The sequence below is a fragment of the Natator depressus genome, chromosome 9 (assembly GCF_965152275.1).
Source record: "Natator depressus isolate rNatDep1 chromosome 9, rNatDep2.hap1, whole genome shotgun sequence".
NCBI lineage: Eukaryota > Metazoa > Chordata > Testudines > Cheloniidae > Natator > Natator depressus.
The window spans coordinates 32,941,340-32,963,248 of record NC_134242.1 but is presented as its reverse complement, the minus strand read 5'-3'; the positions used below and the strand labels follow the sequence as shown (position 1 = coordinate 32,963,248).

Sequence of the window (21,909 nt, the reverse complement as noted above, 5' to 3'; positions counted from 1 at the left end):
CTTGTTAATTTTACACATAACAATACCACCCATACCAGTGCCTTGTGAAATATATTTAGTAAGTCTAATAAAAAACTAAACCACTATAAAATTGGCACAAACTAGCATGATGGCAAAGTCAATATAAGAGAGTTGTGAAACTTGAACCCAGAGTTCAGTGGTCTGTCCCCAATGGTATTCAAACCATCCAGCCATCAACTGGGTAACACATAAACTGAAACACAATCCAACAGTTTGGGAGATTTAGGCTGTTTAATAATTGAACAACATTAGTATTCGATGGTTCTTGAAAATAGCATAAAAGACAAAGTGACACACTTAAACCACCGCCTGGAAATGGTCTAGCAGGATCTCTGCCAAAGAAACAAAAAGGAAAGAAAAGGACCAATGAACATGACATCTAGGAACAAAATCCCACAAAAATCGATGTTAATACTTATGGTCTGACATTTTGAAAGACTGTATGAGTTAATAGTGCTGTTGTTCACCAGGAAACTGGTACAAGATCTCAGGAACCTATGCTATGCTGGAGAATGCACAGAGAGCCAATAGTCAGTCTTACAACAAAACTGAAGATGTCATCTAATTGTACAGTCTACTCTTATGCATAGATAAAAAAGCAACAGATGGAGTAGCCATATACCTTCAGTAACTGCCTAGAAATCAAAGAAAATACCATCAAACAATTAAAAAACTTGGAATGGCCAAAAAAAATTTTTTTTAATATTGTGATGTGTCCATTGTGAGCACAGACCTAAAACAACTCCTTAAAGACTTCTTATCTAGGATGTCCCCTCCTAGCAGGAGCAAGAGAGACAACAGAGAAGGAATGGAATATATTAGGACACTGATGTGAAGGTAAAGTACATCTTAAATCTTCTAGCAGAACAGACTGAAGGATGTTGAGAGACTCAGGGCTGTGTAGTGCAGCCAGTAAATAAAATGGATTTACATAGAGGCATTATGTCGTAGAGCAGGGAAGCAATAGCTTTTCCTCTAGGTAGCCCTAGTATGACATTAGGCAGAGGATGGCTAGGGCTAGTCTATCTCTACACATGTCAGTTTTCTAAGCCACCCCACCACCCACATACATGGCCAGCTCAGCAGGCAAAGCCCCATGTCCACGGACATGAGGGCCAGGAAGGGGATAGGACATCACAGGGAAAGTTCCACCTATGCACTGAGTTCCCTGCAGATAGAACAGGATTCCTCAGTCCCAGCACGGGGCACTGGCTCCTGAGTGGCGCTTCCTGGGAAAGCTGAAAAGTTCTGGTTGTGTTGTCCATCTGACACGGAGGTTCAGAAGCTCCATCTGGAGCAGGTCCCAAGGAAAGAGGAGCTGTGGCATCCGGAGAGCCCCAGCAGATGAGCTGGAGAGACCTGTGTGAGTGGAGATTCTGGGGGATTCTCAGAGGAGAAGAGGATAGCGCTGGTGCAGAACAGAGAGTAGAGTTTGCTCGGAAGGAATATAACCATCTACAAATGTTTGAAGAGCATTACGATCAAGAGGGGACAGGAATTATTTAACGTGGTACACAGAGATAACTAACAGGAAGAAATTAAGAAAAAAATTAGGCTGAAATGTCAGGAAAACTCACAGCAAGATGTATTAGCATATGAGAGAGTCTCCCAAAGGAAGAGATGGAAACCACATTACTTAGGACTTTTAAAACCAGAAAAAACTTTAGGAAATGTACTAAAAGTAAAAATCCCATAGTGACAAAAGGATGGAAAGGATAACTTGCTGGGACATTTCTATTCCAAACTTCCAAGCTTCTATGAATTTTTAATCAAATGGAAAGAATCTATTGTCTCAGGATACTTTAAAGGTGATTTTTTTAAAAAGAATCTTGTCTTTGGTTAAAATATCTTTTGCAATAAAACCATTTTTAAGAGCAGAGTTAAAGAGATGATATACCTGTTGCTTTTAAATCTTAAATCTTTCAGTAGCTTCTCAAACTCAGGATATATATTTCTTTATGTTCCATTTTATATAAATAATTTGTTCACAGAGTCACAATTAAGTTGATTTTATAAAACTTTTGCTGCTGCAGAAAGCTATCCAGCAGGGGGAGCACAAGAAACTATCCCCTTAATTGCTAGCATAACTACTGCAACAAGCACTTGTATATTCGTCACAGGCTCCCAAATCACTTAAAAAATTAAAACTAACATCAAGCACATGAGATATTATCTCCATTTTAGATATGGGTTAACTAAGGCAAAGATAACTGAAGTGACTTGTCTAAAACCGAACAGAGAGTAGCAAACCAATGACCAGAACTCAAATGCTGATAGCCAGTTCTGAGCACCACCCAAAAGACAATACTTGATCTCTGGCTTTGATTATATTATTGAAGAGGTCTATGAAATACGGATACAGAATACAACAAAACTACATTGCCAGAAACAAAAGAATAGGGGTTGTGTGACAACTGGGGAGAAAGGAAAATAATTTATTTTCAAGCAAAAGGACAAAAAATAAAAATGATAAAAGTATCTGACAGGATCTCTTTAAAAGTAATAATAATAATAATAAATAATAATAAGTAACAGTTTCTACAGGAGATAAGATGTTAGTGAAATTCTCACAGGACTTTGCTAAAAGTGATTAATGTAAGAAAATTTTACCTGATAGGTTCATTTTATCTTTTTTCAAACTCCAAACCTAGCATGGAATTCTTCATCCCCTTCCCCTTTTAACTGTTTTGATTCTTATGTCTCTAAAGTTAACGATGTCCTAATCCAAATGACTTTCCACGTAATATATTCCAACTGAATACACAGTACAAGCAACAACCTGTCCCTTTCAAGAAAAAAATAATTTTATTGGATTTTGGATATACTAAATCAAAGAAAAAATATGGAATTTACTCTTTAGCTAAATATTATATTTTGGTTTTTAACAGCAGAAACAAAGGAAGTATGTCAACATAATTTTAACATTTTTTCATATTTTCATTAGATTTAATATTCTGCCACCAATTTCTTTCAGAATAAAAGCTAAAAATTTTCCAATTTGTTTCAATCTCTTCCAGAAGAACCAGATTCATTAAAAAAAAGTTTGCACAATTTTATGCAGAACATCCATTCATGTTCTTCACAATACACAAAAGCAAAGAATTAACTTCTTGAGAAAAATATATGCTTAAGCAATTGTACAAATCCCTTTTCTCCTGTCACTCCTTCATTAGTGGAATGTAATGAAAACCACGCATATCCTTGAATGTGCAATCTGAAAATATTACATAGTAAGAAAAACTAGAAGTTTTCTAGACAGCATATGTCAAATGTACCCATAAGTAATTTTGATGTATGCACAGATACGATTTTTTTCTTCCACTCCATAGAAAAAAGTTACCACAGCAACCACCACATCTTATGGAAAAATGGTTCCTCAAGACAAAACAAAAAACAAAACACACACAATGAAAGATTGCTCTTGGTGATAGAAAAGCTGTGGATTTCAAAAATATCTTAAGAGCATCTGATGTGCCAATTTACCTCTTTGTCACTTTCCTTCCACCAAGAGCACTGTGAAGTGCATAAAAAAATGGACCCAGCTAATATATTACTGAGAAAGTTCTGGGTAATTTCCAGCTGTGACTATGTTATCAGTCTTTTTACAACACAGGCAGAGAAGAGTGCTAGCATGTCCTCTTCTGACCCGCAACTCTATACCTACTTGCATCAAAACAACATAGAATCAGATGGATTGTTTACTTAATCTTTTTATTACAGAACGTAGTGTGTGTGTCAAAACAGGGCTATGTTTTAATTTGTTTTCAGAGAACAAACATTGATGAGATATTATTCCACTTCTATGACAAAGAGCAGCAGTGCGAATTTACCATCTTCAGATTACTAGTGGCTAATTATTTCAACATAGCTGAATTCCTTACTTGTATTTGTTTTCCCTCTTAATATTTCCTTCTCCCCATTTTAATAGTTTAATAACATCCTCACCAGTAAGTTGAAAAGCCTCTGCCTGAGGATGCAGCTTTAAATTTGAAGCAAACTGCCTGATTTAGCACTCAGTTTTCTCATACCCCTTTTTGGAATTAAAATTCCTTGTGTTTTAGAATCCCTTTGAGTCGGAAAAGTTCATCAATAGAGTACATATATTGTTTTCACTTGTGAGGGGTTTTTTTAAACTGCTAAAAAGACAGGCATCTGAACTACTAACCAATCCTGTAATTCATATTTCTTTATTATCCTCCTTTTATCAAAGTAGGAAACCTTCTTGTATGCAGCCACATACAATATTTTACTAATTTCTCTTTAGGCAGATGATTTGTCCCCTCTTTCATTACAACTATAGTTTTTTTTAAAAATCACTTTTCAGAGTGAACTAAAATGTTTTTGCTTCATTTCCAGTCCTGATAGACAGGGATGAATTTCTTTTATCTTTTGTTTAGAAAGTTTCCCTTATAAAACTACTGTTCCATGGGTTAAAATAAAAGTCAATGATATCTCAAATAAACATTTTATAAACAATACTCCCAGAATTAGCCCTTTCATATCGTTTAATAAAAAGCGTGCTTGTGAATTCATTATCTATTTTCTCAGGTTACAAAGAAATGTATTCCTCTCTTCTACCAAAACCCCAGATACAACACCTCCTGCAGGTTATGACACCAGTAAATGATACAGTTTACCAAAACACTTGAGAGCCATTTATCCTTCAGTCATGGATTTCAGACAGTATAACAGCAATAGGCAGCAGCACACATGCAACTTTGTCTGTCTCTTCTAGAGCGGAAAACAGAATAAACCCAAGCGCAAGTAGTCAAATTCTTACCAGCAAGACTGCTAAAATTTGCCAGAGGGGGGATTCTATTTAATCCACTTTAAGCTCTCTGATTTTGCAGAACCTCATTAACGGTAATATTTTGACTTTCATTGTTAAAAGGAAGCAAGTGAGACATTTTAGGGCGAGCACAGAAGTATTTCTTTCTAAAATGCCTGCAGTTCACAGGGACTTTCAATATGTCCATACAATACTCATTATTGAACCCTACACATGATATTCATGGCTTATTAAGAAAGAAATCTGTTCTCTCCACCCACACTGGAAAACTACAGCTTTGATATTTTGTGACCTAATGAACACATATAACAACAAAACAAAATCAGGCTACTTAAGTTAAGGAGCGTGCTGTAGAAAAAATTTTAAAAAATTAACATTAGTTTACTTGAATCAGTTTACCTCTATGTCAAATCCTGTAAACCAGGAAGCGTTGCCCAAAGAAATGTGAACCAATCTGTGTGCTATTATAGTTGTTGTCATTGGAAGTATATCACTATCATATAAACCCTCACAAAACAAACCCTTCTCTCTACTTATAAGGGAAAGAGAGGTGGTGGGATAAATTGAGAGATTTTATCTATATTTTAGAATGTGGTATCAAAGACATTTAATAACGAGACAAAATGCAAGGATTATGAACAAAACCTCTTCATATGGTGATCAGCATTCACTTGGGTCGTCATAGACCAAGTAATGCAATATTTTATCAAAAAAACTGTATTAAATCAGCATATGACCAAGCAGGCTAGAAAGATGTTACTCATATTCGTTATTGTCCACAGTTTTTTTTTATTCTAGATGTACCAGATAATATTTTTCTACCCTCACTTTGACATTTTGATCTTTCTGTAGAATTTAATAAGGTGAAACCAAGTGGCACACAAAATGTGATAGGAAATGCACTAGAAAGAAATGGCCATCATAAACCTATTAAGTCGTCTTTTGTATATTCAGTACAATTTTGCTACCCATTTTCCAAAAAAAAAAAAAAATCAATCATTTTGATCTTAAAATAAACAATATATAAAATGCCACCAGAGTGCAGAAAGAAAAATGAAGAAAAAGAAAAGAGATCCATGCTAAAACATTCTGTCTAATTCTGGAAAGCTGCCTAATTTCCTGAGATCATTCACCTTTCCATTCATCTTTTAATAATTTAACCCACCAAGTTTGCATATATTTTTTATGCAGGTAGGGTTAAAAGCATTGCAGGTTTGATATGTCAGTTTTACAAGCCTAGGAACTAAACCCCAACACTTGCCCAAGAATAGTCAAGCTCAGTTACTCTGAGTAATAGCATCCACCTTAAATATTTAATGGATTTTAAAAAAAAACAAACAAAAAAAGACTAACATCCTCAGATAGTTTTTTGCAGGAGACAGAAACTGCAGCCTAGGTACTTCCTCTGACCCACAGCTATTACCACACCTAAGAATCTGGACACTTCGCTAAGGAAAGAAGAAGAGCAAACGTTATGATCAGCAGACTCATACACCCAGATATCTCCTTGGATATATGTATGTATCACGCACATATGAGAGAAAAGAAGGCAGCTCTACAGACAGGCGCATAATACATAGCTGTATATACGGAGATGGACTGAGACAATTATAGCCACTATGTAGAGGACAGTACCTAACCTACGACAGACAGTATAATATTGCTGAACTAATAGATTAATAATGCAAAAACACTGATGTCCATTAGTGATATAGAGCCGCAGCCTGACTTACAAACAGCTGGGTAGCGGTAGGGACAGATGAACCTACAGACGGAGAATGAATGAGCCGATAGAGACAGAGCCAGACCCCGGAGACAGAGACAGAAAGATGGGACAGAGACAGACTCCCAGACGCAGAGTCCTAGTGAGCAGAGCTAGGCAGACAGACCGACAGACAGACAGACAGAGACACAAGGGCAGCCGGGGACAGACACAAGGGCACGAGATGAGCAGAGAGGGACACACACCAGGGCACAGCCGGGGGACGGGCAGGGGCGCACCCAGGCGGGGCTGGCGGCGGGGCACGGGCAGGCAGCTCCCCGCACAGCCCCTGTCCCCCTTACCTGGCAGTAGGTGCCGGTGACCCCGGCGGGGCAGGCGCAGCTGTAGGCAGGCTGGGGCTGGGGCAGCGGCAGGCGGCGGGGGGCGGCGGGGCCCCGGGCCGGCGCCGGGGAGCAGGTGCCGCTGTTCCAGCAGGGCTGGCTGCGGCAGGGGTCCCGCGCGGGGCCGGAGGGCGCGGCGCTGACCGGCCCGGAGAGGCAGGCGCGGCGCTGGGCCAGGCTGAACAGCAGCAGCAGGAGCGGGGCGGCGCGGGGCATGGCGCTGCAGCGGCGGCCGGGTCAGCCCGGGTCTGAGGGCCGCTGTGCGGCGGCGGCAGAGGACACGGGGACGGCAGCGACGCGCTGCTTCTTGCCTGCTCCCCGGCGCCGCTTCCCCGAGCAACGTGCGGGCGGGGACTAGGGCGGGGAGGGGCCGGGCTGCCGGGATCGTTCCCGCCCAGTGCCCGGCAGAGGGCGCCCGGCCGCGGCTGGGAGCGGGGCGGGCTGGGGGGAACCCGGGCACCCACCCCAGGGAGAACAGCCTGAGAGCACGCCCCTTGTCGCAGGTTGGGGCCGGGGGTGAGCAGCGCCTGCCCCGGGGCGGCAGTGTAGCGCAGGGGCAGGGCTGGCTGAAGAGAGGAGGCGGCGCGGGTGGGGGAGATAATGGAGCCCGCACAACCTGCCCTTTGTCCGTGCACAGGTCGCGGTGGGGTCGCTGACGTGCTGCCGGTGGGACTGCGGCGCCCACTGGCGATGCGTTTTGTGAGCTGAACCTGGCCCATGCTCAGCCCCCAATGCACTTCACGCTCCTGCTCCCTGGAGGTCAAGAGGCGGGCAATAAGGCCGGCACCGGGAGGTTGTGTAACCCACACACCTCCTGGGTGTGGGGCTCTGTCCCGTTTAGTGGCACCGAGACCACGTAGAGGGAGATTAAGGAACCCACTCTACAGCCTTAGCTAAGAGCCATATGGCTTTTAGCTCATGCAGTAGAGCAGGGGTGGGCAAACTTTTTGGGCCGAGGGCCACACCAGGAAATAGAAATTGTATGGCTGTCCATGAATGCTCACAGAATTGGGGTGTGAGGAGTTTGGGGTGTAGGAGGGTACTCTGGGCTGGGACCGAGGGGTTCGGAGGGGGATCAGGGCTGGGGCAGGGGGTTGGGGCATGGAAAGAGGCTCAGGAGGTGCAAGCTCCGAGCGGCTCTTACCTCAAGCAGCTCCCGGAAGCAGTGGTACGTCCCTTCTCTGGCTCCTACGCGGAGGCGCAGCCAGGCAGTTCTGCATGCTGCCCCATCGGCAGGCACCACCTCTGCAGCTCCCATTGGAACACAGAAGCTGGAGTGGGGCCATGCCGTGGCTTCCAGGAGCCGCGTGGTGCAGCCCCTGACCCAGCGCCCTGGCTGGAGCAGGGCCAAGCTGCATGGTGCGGCCCCAACCCAGCATCCCAGCCAGAGTGGGGCCGAGCCATGTGATCCAGCCCCCGACCCAGCACCCCAGCTGGAGCACCAGAGTACCCTGAGTTTAAGAGACAAATATAAGAAATGAACAGTTGTCAGCCTTTCAGTATGTCATCAGTAATACCCACAACCCCAGACATTATCAGGGCCCAACTGTGCTAGGTACTATACAAACACACAGTATGGGACTGTCCTTGCTCAAGAGAGTTTACAATTTGAATTTTATTACAGCTATTTAGTTTTATAATGCTATATTAGGATCAAGCTGTACGCAGATAAAATGTGTAACGTGCATTTTTGGGCTCTTCTTTGGCTATCTACACTTCATAAAAATCCCAAAGAAACTGCAGTAGTAGTAGATGACTCTCTTTTTCCTTTATTGAGGTAAACTGCAGTAGGTTAAAAAAAATTTATCTACGTTTTGCTAATCTTTTCTGCAGATTTCTGTTGCCCCTGTCTAGAACTAAGCAACATGTTCTGTAGCTTGCATAACAAAACATGAAGATAATCCATGCTATTGTACATTTGCTCCTACACAGAGGCCTTTAAACCTGTAATAGCTAATGACTTCCCCTCAGATCTCTGTCACACCTTTGCAAGAACGTGGTAATACTGCGGACAGCAATCCGTGATACTTTTCAGAAACTTGTTCTAACACAAGTCCAGATATTTGACACTTCTCCTACAAATGATGACTGAAACCTGGATCATGGCCTGAAATAATTGAAAATGCTTCATGAATTGAAATGAGCTACTGAAAACTCAGCTGGACTATTTGCAGCCTAGACACAGTACTGGATTCAAACCTTGAAGCAAAAATGAACTGCAATTGCTTTTCCATAACCTCATGACTTTCTTTTTTCCTATCTTATTTCCACTGCATTTTAATGTTACATTTTCTGTGCCATACTAACTCCCTCTGCTGGTCCCGTTCTTACTATTTGCCCATTTTCCAGTTTCACCAATTCTTTTTAATTGCTTTTGTCTGGTGCCCCGATTCCCAGCTGTGTAACAAATAATGCTTCTGATTCTAAGTACAATTTTTTTTATCTGTGCATGATTTCAGGAGAAAGACATTCTCCCCTGACTTTCTCTTGAAATCTGTGTATTCAGATGCTACCTGTAGTTCTCTGCTCTACACCAGTCCTTCTCAAAGCCAGTCCGCCGCTTGTTCAGGGAAAGCCCCTGGCGCGCTAGACCAGTGTGTTTACCTGCCGCGTCCGCAGGTTTGGCCGATTGCGGCTCCCACTGGCCACGGTTCGCCGCTCCAGGCCAATGGAGGCTGCGGGAAGCAGCGTGGGCTGAGGGATGTACTGGCTGCCCTTCTTGCAGCCCCCATTGGCCTGGAGCGGCGAACTGCGGCCAGTGGGAGCTGCGATCGGCCGAACCCGTAGATGCAGCAGGTAAACAAACCAGTCCGGCGCGCCAGGGGCTTTCCCTGAACAAGCAGCAAACCTGCTTTGAGAACCACTGCTCTACACCATTTCCATTGTAAAATCTTTGGGAAAGACATGAGTGACAGAGGATGTGGAAAAAGCTAATGTACTCAATACTTTTTTTGCCTGTCTTCACGAACAAGGTCAGCTCCCAGACTACTGCACTGGGCAGCACAGCATGGGGAGGAGGTGACCAGCCCTCTGTGGAGAAAGAAGTGGTTCGGGACTATTTAGAAAAGCTGGACGAGCACAAGTCCATGGGGCCAGATGCACTGCATCTGAGAGTGCTAAACGAGTTGGCGGATGTGATTGCAGAGCCATTGGCCATTATCTTTGAAAACTCATGGCTATCGGGTAAGTCCTGGACAACTGGAAAAGGGCTAATGTAGTGCCCATCTTTAAAAAAGGGAAGGAGGAGGATCCTGGGAACTACAGGCCAGTCAACCTCACCTCAGTCCCTGGAAAAATCATGGAGCAGGTCCTCAAGGAATCAATTCTGAAGCACTTAGAGGAGAGGAGAGTGATCAGGAACAGTCAGCATGGATTCATCTAATCTAATTGCCTTCTGTGATGAGATAACTGGCTCTGTGGATGAGGGGAAAGCGGTGGACGTGTTGTTCCTTGACTTTAGCAAAGCTTTTCACACGGTCTCCCACAGTATTCTTGCCAGCAAGTTAAAGAAGTATGGGCTGGATGAATGGACTATAAGGTGGATAGAAAGTTGGCTAGATTGTCGGGCTCAACGGGTAGTGATCAATGGCTCCATGTCTAGTTGGCAGCCGGTATCAAGTGGAGTGCCCCAAGGGTCGGTCCTGGGGCCAGTTTTGTTCAATATCTTCATAAATGATCTGGAGGATGGTGTGGATTGCACCCTCAGCAAGTTTGCAGATGACACTAAACTAGGAGGAGAGGTAGATACGCTGGAGGGTAGGGATAGGATACAGAGGGACTTAGACAAATTAGAGGATTGGGCCAAAAGAAATCTGATGAGGTTCAACAAGGACAAGTGCAGAGTCCTGCACTTAGGATGGAAGAATCCCATGCACTGCTACAGACTAGAGACCGTCTGGCTAAGCAGCAGTTCTGCAGAGAAGGACCTAGGGGTGACAGTGGACGAGAAGATGGATATGAGTCAACAGCGTGCCCTTGTTGCCAAGAAGGCCAATGGCATTTTGGGGTGTATAAGTGGGGCATTGCCAGCAGATCGAGGGACGTGATCGTTCCCCTCTTTTCGACATTGGTGAGGCCTCATCTGGAGTACTGTGTCCAGTTTTGCCCCCACACTACATGAAGGATGTGGAAAAATTGGAAAACGTCCAGTGGAGGGCAACAAAAATGATTAGGGGACTGGAACACATGACTCATGAGGAGAGGCTGAGGGAACTGGGGATATTTAGTCTGCGGAAGAGAAGAATGAGGGGGGATTTGATAGCTGCTTTCAACTACCTGAAAGGGGGTTCCAAAGAGGATGGAGCTAGACTGTTCTCAGTGGTAGCAGATGCCAGAACAAGGAGTAATTGTCTCAAGTTGCAGTGGGGGAGGTTTAGGTTGGATATTAGGAAAAAAAATTTCACTAGGAGAGTGGTGAAACACTGGAATGCGTTACCTAGGGAGGTGGTGGAATCTCCTTCCTTAGAAGTTTTTAAGGTCAGACTTGACAAAGCCCTGGGATGATTTAGTTGGGGATTGGTCCTGCTTTGAGCAGGGGGTTGCACTAGAGATGACCCCTGAGGTCCCTTCCAACCCTGATATTCTACGATTCTATGAAAGAAGGAGCAAGCCTTATTTCAACTCTCCGTAGTCCTGACGGATAGTAGCAAACCCAAATGCTACCAACAGGCAAAGGCAAACTACTTCAATCAGATTCTCTCCTGTGTGGTTCAAAACCACACATACTGTGGCTTCCTATAGAATCTTTTACAATAATATACGTACGGCTTGAATGGAGGTTTTTTTCTGTTACTTTACCTCAGGGCCTCTTTGCTACCATCCTTATGTGTTCATGACCTCTGCATTGCCTACGAAGGTTTATTCATCAGAACCCTGGGGATGATGGAACATAGAGATTGCTGTACGACATCACATCAGTGGTCCAACTAGTCCAGTAACCTGTCTTTTTCAGTGACCAGTACCAAATGCCTCAGCTGGAGAAAGAAGAAATTCCATTGTGAGACTTATGCAATGTCCAGCTTATAGAGACGTTTCTCTCTAACCTTTGGTATATGCCCTGAAGCATGAGGATTTATATCCTTTATTAAAATGTTTTAACCTAATATAACTTTGGATGTTCTCATTCGTATAATTGTTTAATTATTTTTAAAGCGTATGTTATTGAGGGCAAGAGTTTACTGTGGCAATAAGTTCTAATAAGTTCTAAAGGCTAATTATTCACTGTATGAAAACATTCTTTTGTAATTTCAAATTTATTGCCTTTAAATTTTATTGAATGATCTCTTGCTTTTGCATTATGAGAAAGGTTAAATCGGGTGGTCCCATTTACCCTATCTTTATTACTTGGCATACCTCTATCATGTCCCCTCTTATCTAGCTCTTCTCCAAATTGAATATTTCCACTCTTTTCAATCTCTCTTCATATGGAAGTCTTTCAATGTTGCTAATTCATTTTGTTGTCCATCTCTCGACTCCTTATATTTCTTCTAAAAGTTTTAAGCAGAATGACCAGAAGTTAATACAGTCTTCCAAGAGAGGATGTACTACTGATTTATATAATGGCATTGTGACATTTTCAGTATTATTTTCTAACCCAATCCTTTATTTATATTTTTTTCCTTTTTTGGCTCCAGCTGTGCATTGAGAAAACATTTTCACTTAGTAGTCCACAATGTCACAAAGGTAGCTCTGCTTACAACTGATTTAGAGGGATGGATCTTTTGCTGTTCTAAGTTGTCATAGGCCCCTCGACTTACAACAATTGAAGTACTGCCCCAGATGTGTAAGTAATTTATTCATTCCAGTGTGCATTACCTTATAATTATCAGCACTGAATTTCACCTGCCATTATGCTCCCATTCAGCTAGTTTTGATAGGGCCTTCTGAATTTACTTTAGTCATCTTTAGTCTTGAATAACCAAAAAACTTTGTCTCATCTGCACACTTTTCCCCTTTTCATAAATTAGCTATAAATATAGTAAACATTAAATCATAATTCTGGGGGGTGCCCTACTGTTAACTTCTTGCTATGCTCAAACTGTCTATTTGTTCCTACTCTTTGTCTTCTGTATTTTAGTCTGTTTCTAATCTATGACAGTAGTTTAATTCTTATCCTATGAATAGGGTCCGACCAAATTCATGATCCATTTTGATCAATTTCACAGGTATAGGATTTTTTAAAATCGTAAATTACATGATTTCAACTATTTAAATCTGAAATGTCATGGTGTTGTAATTGTAGGGGTCGTGACACAAAAAGGAGTGGGGGGGGGGGTTTGCGGTACTGCTACCCTTACTTCTGCGCTGCTGCTGGCGGCAGCCCTGCCTTCAAAGCTGCTGACTGGGAGCCCAGCTCTGAAGGAAGGAGAAGCGGCACGGAAGGAAGGATGGCATGGTATGGTATTGCCACCCTTATTTCTGTGCTGCTGCCTGCAGACCAGGCCCTCAGTAAGCAGCCACCACTGTCTGGCCACCCAGCTCTGAAGGCAACAGCGCAGAAGGAAGGGTGGCATGGTATGGTATGGTATTGCCACCCTTCTTTCTGTGCTGCTGCTGGCAGTGCACTGCCTTCAGAGCTGAATCATCCCAGTGCCTTTTCAGCATCTGTGTCTAATGTTTTTTCCCCCAGGATAGCAAATGATTTTAGGGAGACTGTTTTTTATAGCAGCTCACTCACTTCATTCTTATGTCTCTTCAAAATTCTTGGATGAATGCTAGCTGTTCCTGCTTTGTAATTTATTAATGTGCTAGCACCTTCTTTTTCCATGACAATGCCTCATTTTTATAACCAGAATCGAATAGGGCTAGGGTAGGTATGTCTACAACATGCTTTGTTGTGAAAGCTGATGCATAGAAATCATTTAACTTCTTTGCAATGTTCTTGTTCTACTTAATTGTTGCCTTTACTCCCTGCAAGTCCAGCTGACTCACCAGCTTTCTTACAGGCTTCCTGCTTCTGATATACTTAAATCATATATTTTTTTTCTCCAACTGATTGGCTATCCAGTTATACTATATGGGGACCTCTGTAAATCTTAACATTTTTGTTACCTTACACTATCTTCCTGTTTGTTTTGTCTTAGTTCTTCTAGAAAATGTGTTGGCTCTTCTGTTAAGATAATAAATCAGATAGTTTCTGAAGTTTTTTTGTTGTAGTTTAGTAGCTATGTTCTCTTTAACGCATTAGAGTTTTCAGTGTGATGATGTCTTCTGTAACTATGAAAAGGCATAAAATGCAAAAAAATGAAATAGGCCATCAATTCTATGATTAATAAGGGAAAACTATTCCCTCACTTTACATATCAGTTAAATGTTCTCTCTTCTGACTAGTAGAGCTGAGTGAAAAAATTCACACAAATAGTGTATTTGTTGAAAAATGCAGTTTCAGTTGACCTGAAACAAGTCTCATTTTTGACATGAATTCACCAAACAGTTTCAGCCAAAATAAAATTTAGGGGCTGTATTCAGCGGGGGGTGTAAGTGCCATTTGTTAAACCACTACAGCAGGAGCAGGTAGTGGTGTCTTCCTTATAACCTTTAACCCAGTGGTTGGAGCACTCACCTCAGATGTGGGAGACCCCTATTCAATTCCCCCTCCCCTGAAGTGGAGCAGGGGCTAAGCAGTAGGTATAGGATATTCTGAGGCATGGCTTTATCAGTCTCACCCGTTGAAGCTGTTCCACTGTGTATACATAATTAACTGGGCATTGTAGCAGGCGCTTGAGTCTCCAGTTTCCCAGATGAGTGCCCTAACCACCAGGCTGTGATTTTAACACTTTCTCTCTCATCTAATAACTAGTCAGGTATTTTATACACAGGACACAACCATCCCAGACTACCCTGTAGTCTGATGGTTAGGCACTGACCTAGGAAAGGGGAGATCCAAGTTCCACATCAGGGTGTGTCGGCGGGGGATTGAACTCCCGTCTCCCACATCCCTAACCACTGGGCTAAAGTTTATAAGGGAAGTAATGGACAGGTCCACCATCTTCTTTTCTTCTTCTTCCTATTTTGCATTAACATAGTCATCTTTCAAATGGGACTATAGTAATGCAAGCTGAGTACCTTTTGGTTCATGCCGGCAGCATCCATCTGGTGAAGTGACAGCACAGCATACTAGCGCATGCTGCAATTCAGACCCAGGTAGTCTGAACTGCAGGGCTGTGTCAATATAGCCTAAGAAGCATTTTAATACATCATCCCCATCTACTGGAAACTGAAGGGAATGCAGAGACCCAAGAATTGGTTACCTGCAAAATGGGTCCGGTGGTCAGAAAAACCATTAAGAGTTGTCCTTGCCCCCCAAACACAGATCAAAAAATCAGGGGAAAAAACAAACAAACCTTTGGACAAGATGCTCTCTAGCTGAAACCTAGGTAGCTGAAACCAGCAGAGGTCTGAAGCGTAAGAAGAGCTATAAGTCAACCTGAGCTGGCACTATCCACTTCTCCAATCTGGGAATCATTAGGGCATACAAATCTAAATTTATGAAACTCGAGAGGCTGCAGCACAACTAAGCTGCTGCATGTACTGTTGAGTGGGGGCCAAGCTAAGAAGTTGGGAGACCCTGCTATGTTATCCTGATTTAATCCTATATAAACTGCCTAGAGCTGTTTTATCACCTTTTCATTCATGCATTCTGAACCCAAAACCACGAGCCGAAGAGCAGCGATATGAATCAACCAGAATTGTTGTAATTTCACCTCTTCTCCACCCTGGGAGTCATCAAACCTGAGGCCAAACCAGAAGATGACAAACTTCCTGGACCAATGAGTTTTTGGATTGTGGTAAAATCGGATTCCCAAAATCCTTGTAAGTAATTACTTGCTTACTTTTATTTTTAATCAGTCTCAGAACCATTTAATTTAAGCTAAAATCTCCTTCCTAGGCAAAGGGATGGTCTATTTTGGAATTCCTTAAAGCAGCCCACAGACACACACCTTGGCCCACTTAAATGGCCTACTAGTTTCCCAATGTTTTATCTCATATAAAGAAGTTGATATTGATTCACACTTTAGGTTATTGTCTAAGGCATTGTCACTGCTTGTGTTCAAGTATCCTTAGGATGCTCTTCAGTGTATTAACAATTTACCTTAAGAATTACAAATGGTTTTCATTACCTTAATATATTAAAAATTTATCTTAAAGACATTATATACTCATAATATACTCCTTTTGCACCTCAAAGTGAGTATATATAGTCATTTAAAAAACACTTGCTGCCTGGAGGCTACTGTTGTATATTTTACTTCGGGGGGCATTCTGCACCAAAAAAATTAAAAATTCTGTGCACAATATTTTAAAATTCTGCAAAATTCTGCAAATTTTATTTGTCAAAATAACACTACATAATCACGCCAGTTTCAGTTATTTTGGTAATATATTTCAAAATAACTGTCAGCAAGTATGTCTGTAACAATACAGACACACACAAAAATTCCCCCAGGAGCAGTGAGTTAAAGAAACCCCCTATGACAACCCAGTTCCTGTTTCTCTGCCCCATTCCCACCCTCCCAGCCCAGCCAGGGGGCCAGACACTCACAAATCCTCCTCCCCAGAGCCCAGCCACAGAGCCCCCCCCCAGCCAATACACCCAAACCCCCTTCCCCCACAGCCCAGCCAAGCTCCCCCCCAGCCCAGAGACCTGTCCTCCCCAGAGCCCAGGGATCTAGAGGGAGAAACAGCCTGGTGCTGGGTCCAAGGCTTGCACGGTGTTTCCTGCACACCGTCCTCTCCTTCCCTCAGGCCATGCTGGGAACTGTAGCTGTCAGAAACCCTCTAGCTCCCTCTCCCCTCCTCCCAGCAGTGTCTTCTACATGTGAGCTGGGCTCTGCCAGATCCAGTGGCCCCTAGTGGTGGCTAGCAACACTGCAACCCATTTCTGTGAGGGAAAGGAAATTCTGCATGCACATTAATTTCTACACAATTCTGCATTGCGCAGTGGTGCAGAATTCCCCCAGGAGTAATATTTGATACACCGGTACTTTTGTCTAAAATAGTTTTTTTCTCTTAACAGCAAACTGTGCGTCTTCCGCAAAAGAATGCTAATGAGCTAAAAAATTAGAGCTTAAAATTGTAAAGCAAAGTAATAGTACCCTACAAATACCCCAGAAAACTTATTTAAAACCTTGTTGTGACAGAGTTTCAGGGGTGCAGTCTGGACTGTGGGACCCCTGAGTCCTCCAAACACACCAACCTGGTCTGCTTCTCACAGAGTGATGCTGATGCCAAGCTACAAGCCTCTGACAGGCTCTGATTTTACACAGCCATCCATAGGCAGGAACACACCCAACTGAGTTACATGAATGATCTCCACGCTGCTCATGAACCATCAATAGAGAGGCTCCAGCCAATTCCCTCCAGCCCTGCACTCCAGAACTGTACTGTCTTACACCGCTCAAGGCTTCCTTGGGCAGTGCAAATTCATTAAGTAGTTCACGCCTCCCTCGATGTGGAGAGGACACACACTAGCCTTTGTAATCTGAGCTGAGATTTCTCAAGCACTTCAACCAAATCACACTGTTTTAGGTAAAATATAAAACAGATTTATTAACTACAGAAGGATAAATTTGAAGTGCTTGTAGGTAGCAAGCATAGAAATCAAAGTTGGTTACTTAAGAAATAAAAATAGAAACGCAGTCTAAATTCTAACTTTAACAGATTAAGCAAGTTTTGAATCAAGCAGTGTCTCACCCGAACAGATGGTACAAGCAGGTTACAGTTTCTCAGTGCACAGACTACCTTGTTTGAACTTCCCCAGTTCAAAGTCTGTGTCTTTCAGATGTTCTTCTAGGTGCTAAGATGGTGAGGATGGGGGAAGAGAGGCCAAGTGATGATGTCACTATCTCTTTTAGGCCCTGTCTAGACTGGCAAGTTTCTGCACAGTAGAACAGCTTTCTGCGCTGTAACTCCCAAGGTGTACACACTGCCAAGCCACTTAGTGCACAGAAACTGCGCAGTGGTAGTGCTTCCAAAAAAGCACCCCAATGAGAGGCATACAACTTTCTGCACCGGGACTACAGTGTAGACACCACAGTCAATTACAGTGCTGCAAATGGCCTCCGGGAGGTGTCCCACAATGCCTGTTCTCGCCTCTCCGGTCATCGGTTTGAACTCTACTGCCCTGCCCTCAGGTGACTAACCATCATCTCCACCCCGTAAATTTCTTTGGAAATTTGAAAGTCCCCTTCCTGTTTGCTCGGTGATGCATGCAGTGGTCTCAGTGGACCTTTCCAGGTTGCCATACTCCATGCACCAGGTGATCCCTCGCTTGGAGCAGTGCCGAGCTGCTGGACCTCATCAGTATTCGGGAAGAGGAGACTGTCCAGTCCCAGGTGTGCTCCAGCAATAGGAATTATGATACCTACGGAGAGATTTTACAATGCATGACAGAAAGGGGCCATGACCAGGACACACTGCCGTGTAGGATGAAAGTGAAGGAGCTGCAGAACACCTACCACAAGGTGTGGGAGGCAAACCGCTGCTCTGGTGCTGTGACCACGAGCTGCTGGTTCTCCAAAGAGCTGGACAAAATACTTGGCAGCGACCCCCCCTCCACTGCGAAAGTCACTGTGGATACTTCAGTGGCTCATGTGCTAGTTGAAAGTGGACTAAGCCAGGAGGAGGAGGAAATCTTGGACGAGGATGTGGAGCAGGAGGGGGACCCAGAGGCAGAGGATGACTTGGAAGCCAGAGATGCATGCACCAGGAGCTCTTTTCTACCCCGGAGGAGGCTAGCCAGTCACAGCTGACAGATGTTGGTGAAGTGCAAACAGGAGAGGCAGCCCCTGGTATGTGGATTTGATTTTGGGAATCGCTGAAGTGAGTTCTTGGGGGCAGGAAGGCTGCAGAAAGCAGGCTTGTCTCCCACCGCATGCCTAGTCTGAGCAGTGGAACAGGCTGTTGATTGACTCCCTCACTTCACGGGAATCTCCCTCAGAGATCTCCAGGAAACTCTCGTGGAGATACTGGGCAATCTGCTGCCACAGGTTCTTTGGCAGAGCTGCTTTGTTTCTTGCCCCATTAACGGTGACTTTCCTATGCCACTGTGCCATCATGGGGGAGGGGAGGACCATTGCTGCACACAGGCGAGCTGCATAGGGGCCAGGGTGGAAGGCCACAGTCTTGGAGAAGACCCTCCCTTGATTCCCTGCTCACCCTCAGCAGCGAGATACCTTCCAGAATGATCACATCCTGTGGAAAGTGTGGGGACAGGAATGATTATCAGGCCGCCGCTACAATGCTGGCTCTCCCGAAGAGCCACATGCCCAGTGTACATCAGGGTCCGGGAAGAGTGATTTACCCTGCCTCTGCAGCTACTCACCATTTTGGGGGTCTTGTGGCTCATGTGTGCTTGCCTGGGGTCAGCCAGTTAGTGACTGGTGTGTGAGTACTGTCTGTGTTTTAAATCACTGAATCAGTGTTCTCTGTGTTGCAAAGAATACTGCTTCTGTAAAACGTTACTTTTAAACTTCACAGAGATGACTTTGGGAGCCCAGCCTCCCTCTTTGTTATTGGCGGCTAAATGGCTGTGCAGAATTAGAATGCAACCAAGAAGAACTAAGGAGGACTTTCTGCTTGATGTTATGATGCACTCCGCCGCCGAGAAACAGGAATTGAAGGAGTGGTGGGACAGCGAGAAGAGGGACCGAAAGGAGAATGCGGCACACCAGAATGAAGCCACGGAGTGGCTCTTAAAGGTTATAGAGCACCAAGCAGACACACTCCAGGGGATACTATCTCTTCAAACCACACCCGCCCTCCCCTGCAGCCACTGTCACAAAACTCTTTCCCATGCTCCCCCCCAGACACCGCCAACACACTCTTATCAACCTCTTGGCTCCAGTCTATACCCGCGGCATTCCACTCCTGCCCCATCACAGTCCAGCAGTGCGCACTCCCACTGCACTCAACACCCTTCCCTCTGCAATTTGGCTCTGCTGAAGTACAGTACCTGCTGCATTGTACTCCAAAGGAGAAGGTTGGATATGATTCCTGGACATACACAAATCTTTAGCCATCCCAGGACCCCTCCTCCTCCTGGGACCTTCCCTTCCCCCATGCCCCTCACTGCTGATTTTTTTTTGGTTTGACTCTCTCCTCCGGTTGTTGTTTTTTAATAAAAGAATTGTGTTGGTATGAAAGCAATCTTTATTCTATTAATTGAAAGCAAAAAGAGCCCTGCAAAGCAACATTCAATTATGTTAAACCCACATATTGCATCATCTGCACCAGTCACCTCCTAGCATTACAAGCACTGCAGGATGCGATTAATGGCCCAGCAGACTTCCATCAACACAACCCCAAAGGTCGACTTTCCCACTCCGAACTGATTAGCGACCGATTGGTAACAGTCTGAAGTAGCCAGCTTCCACAGTGCAGTCGTCACATGCTTTAGCAATGGCAGGGCACCTCTCATTCTCGTGTCCTTTCGCTGCAGGGCTGGGGCGAGCTCATCACACAGTCCCATTAATGTGGCTTTCCTCATCTGAAAGTTCTGCAGCCACTGCTCGTCATCCCAGACATGCATCACAATGTGATCCCACCACTCAGTGCTTGTTTCCCGAGCCCAAAAGCGACGTTCCACTGTGATCAGCACCTCCGTGAATGCCACAAGCAATCTCGTGTCATAGCTACTATGCGTGGTGAGATCAATGTTGCACTCCTCTTGCCTTTGTAGTTTAAGGAATGACTCCACTGCCACTCGTGACATGTTAGTCAGAGTGAGCAGCGTACTGGTCAACGGTATGGGATCCATTCCTGCAGCCCGAAGAGGCAGGGCGCGCACTACACAAACTGCTGAAAGATGGTGCCAAATGTGGACGGAAGCATAGGGATTGCTAGGATGTGAAGCAATGCATCACGGGGCACTGGGACAGGACCCAGGATGCCCCATGACCCCCTCCGCCTTCCCACAACTCTTAGCGGCAGAAGAGGAAGAGATGCTCTGTGGGATAGCTGCCCAGAGTGCACCGCTCCAAATACCACTGCAAGTGCCGCAAGTGTGAACACGCTATTGCACGGGCAGCTGACAGTGTGAACACACAACAGCGGTTTCCCTTCAACACTCTCTGAGCGGTGCTGTAATTCTGCCAGCATAGACATGCCCTACTAGTTTCTTCCAGCTGCTGGAAAGATCCTTTCTGTGAAATGGCTTAGTCCACCCCTATAGCCTAAGTGCCTTCTCCGAGAAGCCTCTGGGGTAGCAGATTGTGTGTTGATGAGCCATTAACAACAGTCTGGCCGGTGATGGCTATTCCTTTGTTGAAACTGAAAGGCTGTCTGAGCATTCCGAACCTCACAACATAGTTCAATAACACATATTACAATACTTCATAACTTCACATACAATCTAACAGGATATTATTTTTCAACCAATCAAGACTTACAAAATGATACCTCACAAGGCATATTTTGTACAAAACATATAATCATATCACAGTGGTGAATATGTGGGTTACAGGGTGCTACTTTGAGGTATAGAGTGTCACACTTGTCTCCTTTGAATATTTGAGGATCCCCTTCCATAGATAAATGTTGTTACTTACATAGCTTTTGTTTCGCAAATAAGCATTACGTTGGAAAAATTAAAGCATCCTGTTTTATGATCACGATCTGAAAGTTATATTGGGTTAGATTGTAACAGCTGTTACATTGCCACCTAGGGAATAAGACTCTCAATTTATTCCCTCTTCACCCTTGTTCAGAGTCCGACTCCAGGAACAGAAAGGGTGGCAAGAAAGTTAGGGGCTACTTTCTCAGCACTGTCCTTGGCTGCAAGTGGATTGGGAGAGGATAAAGGTGCTAGAGATTTGGAGAAGCCCTGGTGCCTTCCCCCTACGCTGGACAGAATACCTGGCTGAACACACAGGGAGGGAGTAAACTGCCTTACCAAAAAAGGATGAAAGAAGTTTGTCTCTTTCCAACCACAGCAATAAGGGAGCAGGAAAGCAATCGTGATGCTCTGAAAATATTCCTTTTTAAACATTTTATTTTTT

General features: G+C 44.1%; 1 protein-coding gene across 1 annotated transcript in view; it reads right to left on the bottom strand.

Moving 5' to 3' along the window:
• The window catches only part of DNER (delta/notch like EGF repeat containing), a 267,056-nt gene extending 259,912 nt beyond the window's left edge, over positions 1 to 7,144 (bottom strand). Inside the window, exon 1 of the mRNA XM_074963860.1 lies at positions 6,875 to 7,144. Within this exon, the coding sequence (XP_074819961.1) occupies positions 6,875 to 7,129 (255 nt within the window). The 5' untranslated portion in view covers positions 7,130 to 7,144. The remainder of the gene's footprint in view (positions 1 to 6,874) is intronic.
• Positions 7,145 to 21,909: the final 14,765 nt, after the last annotated feature.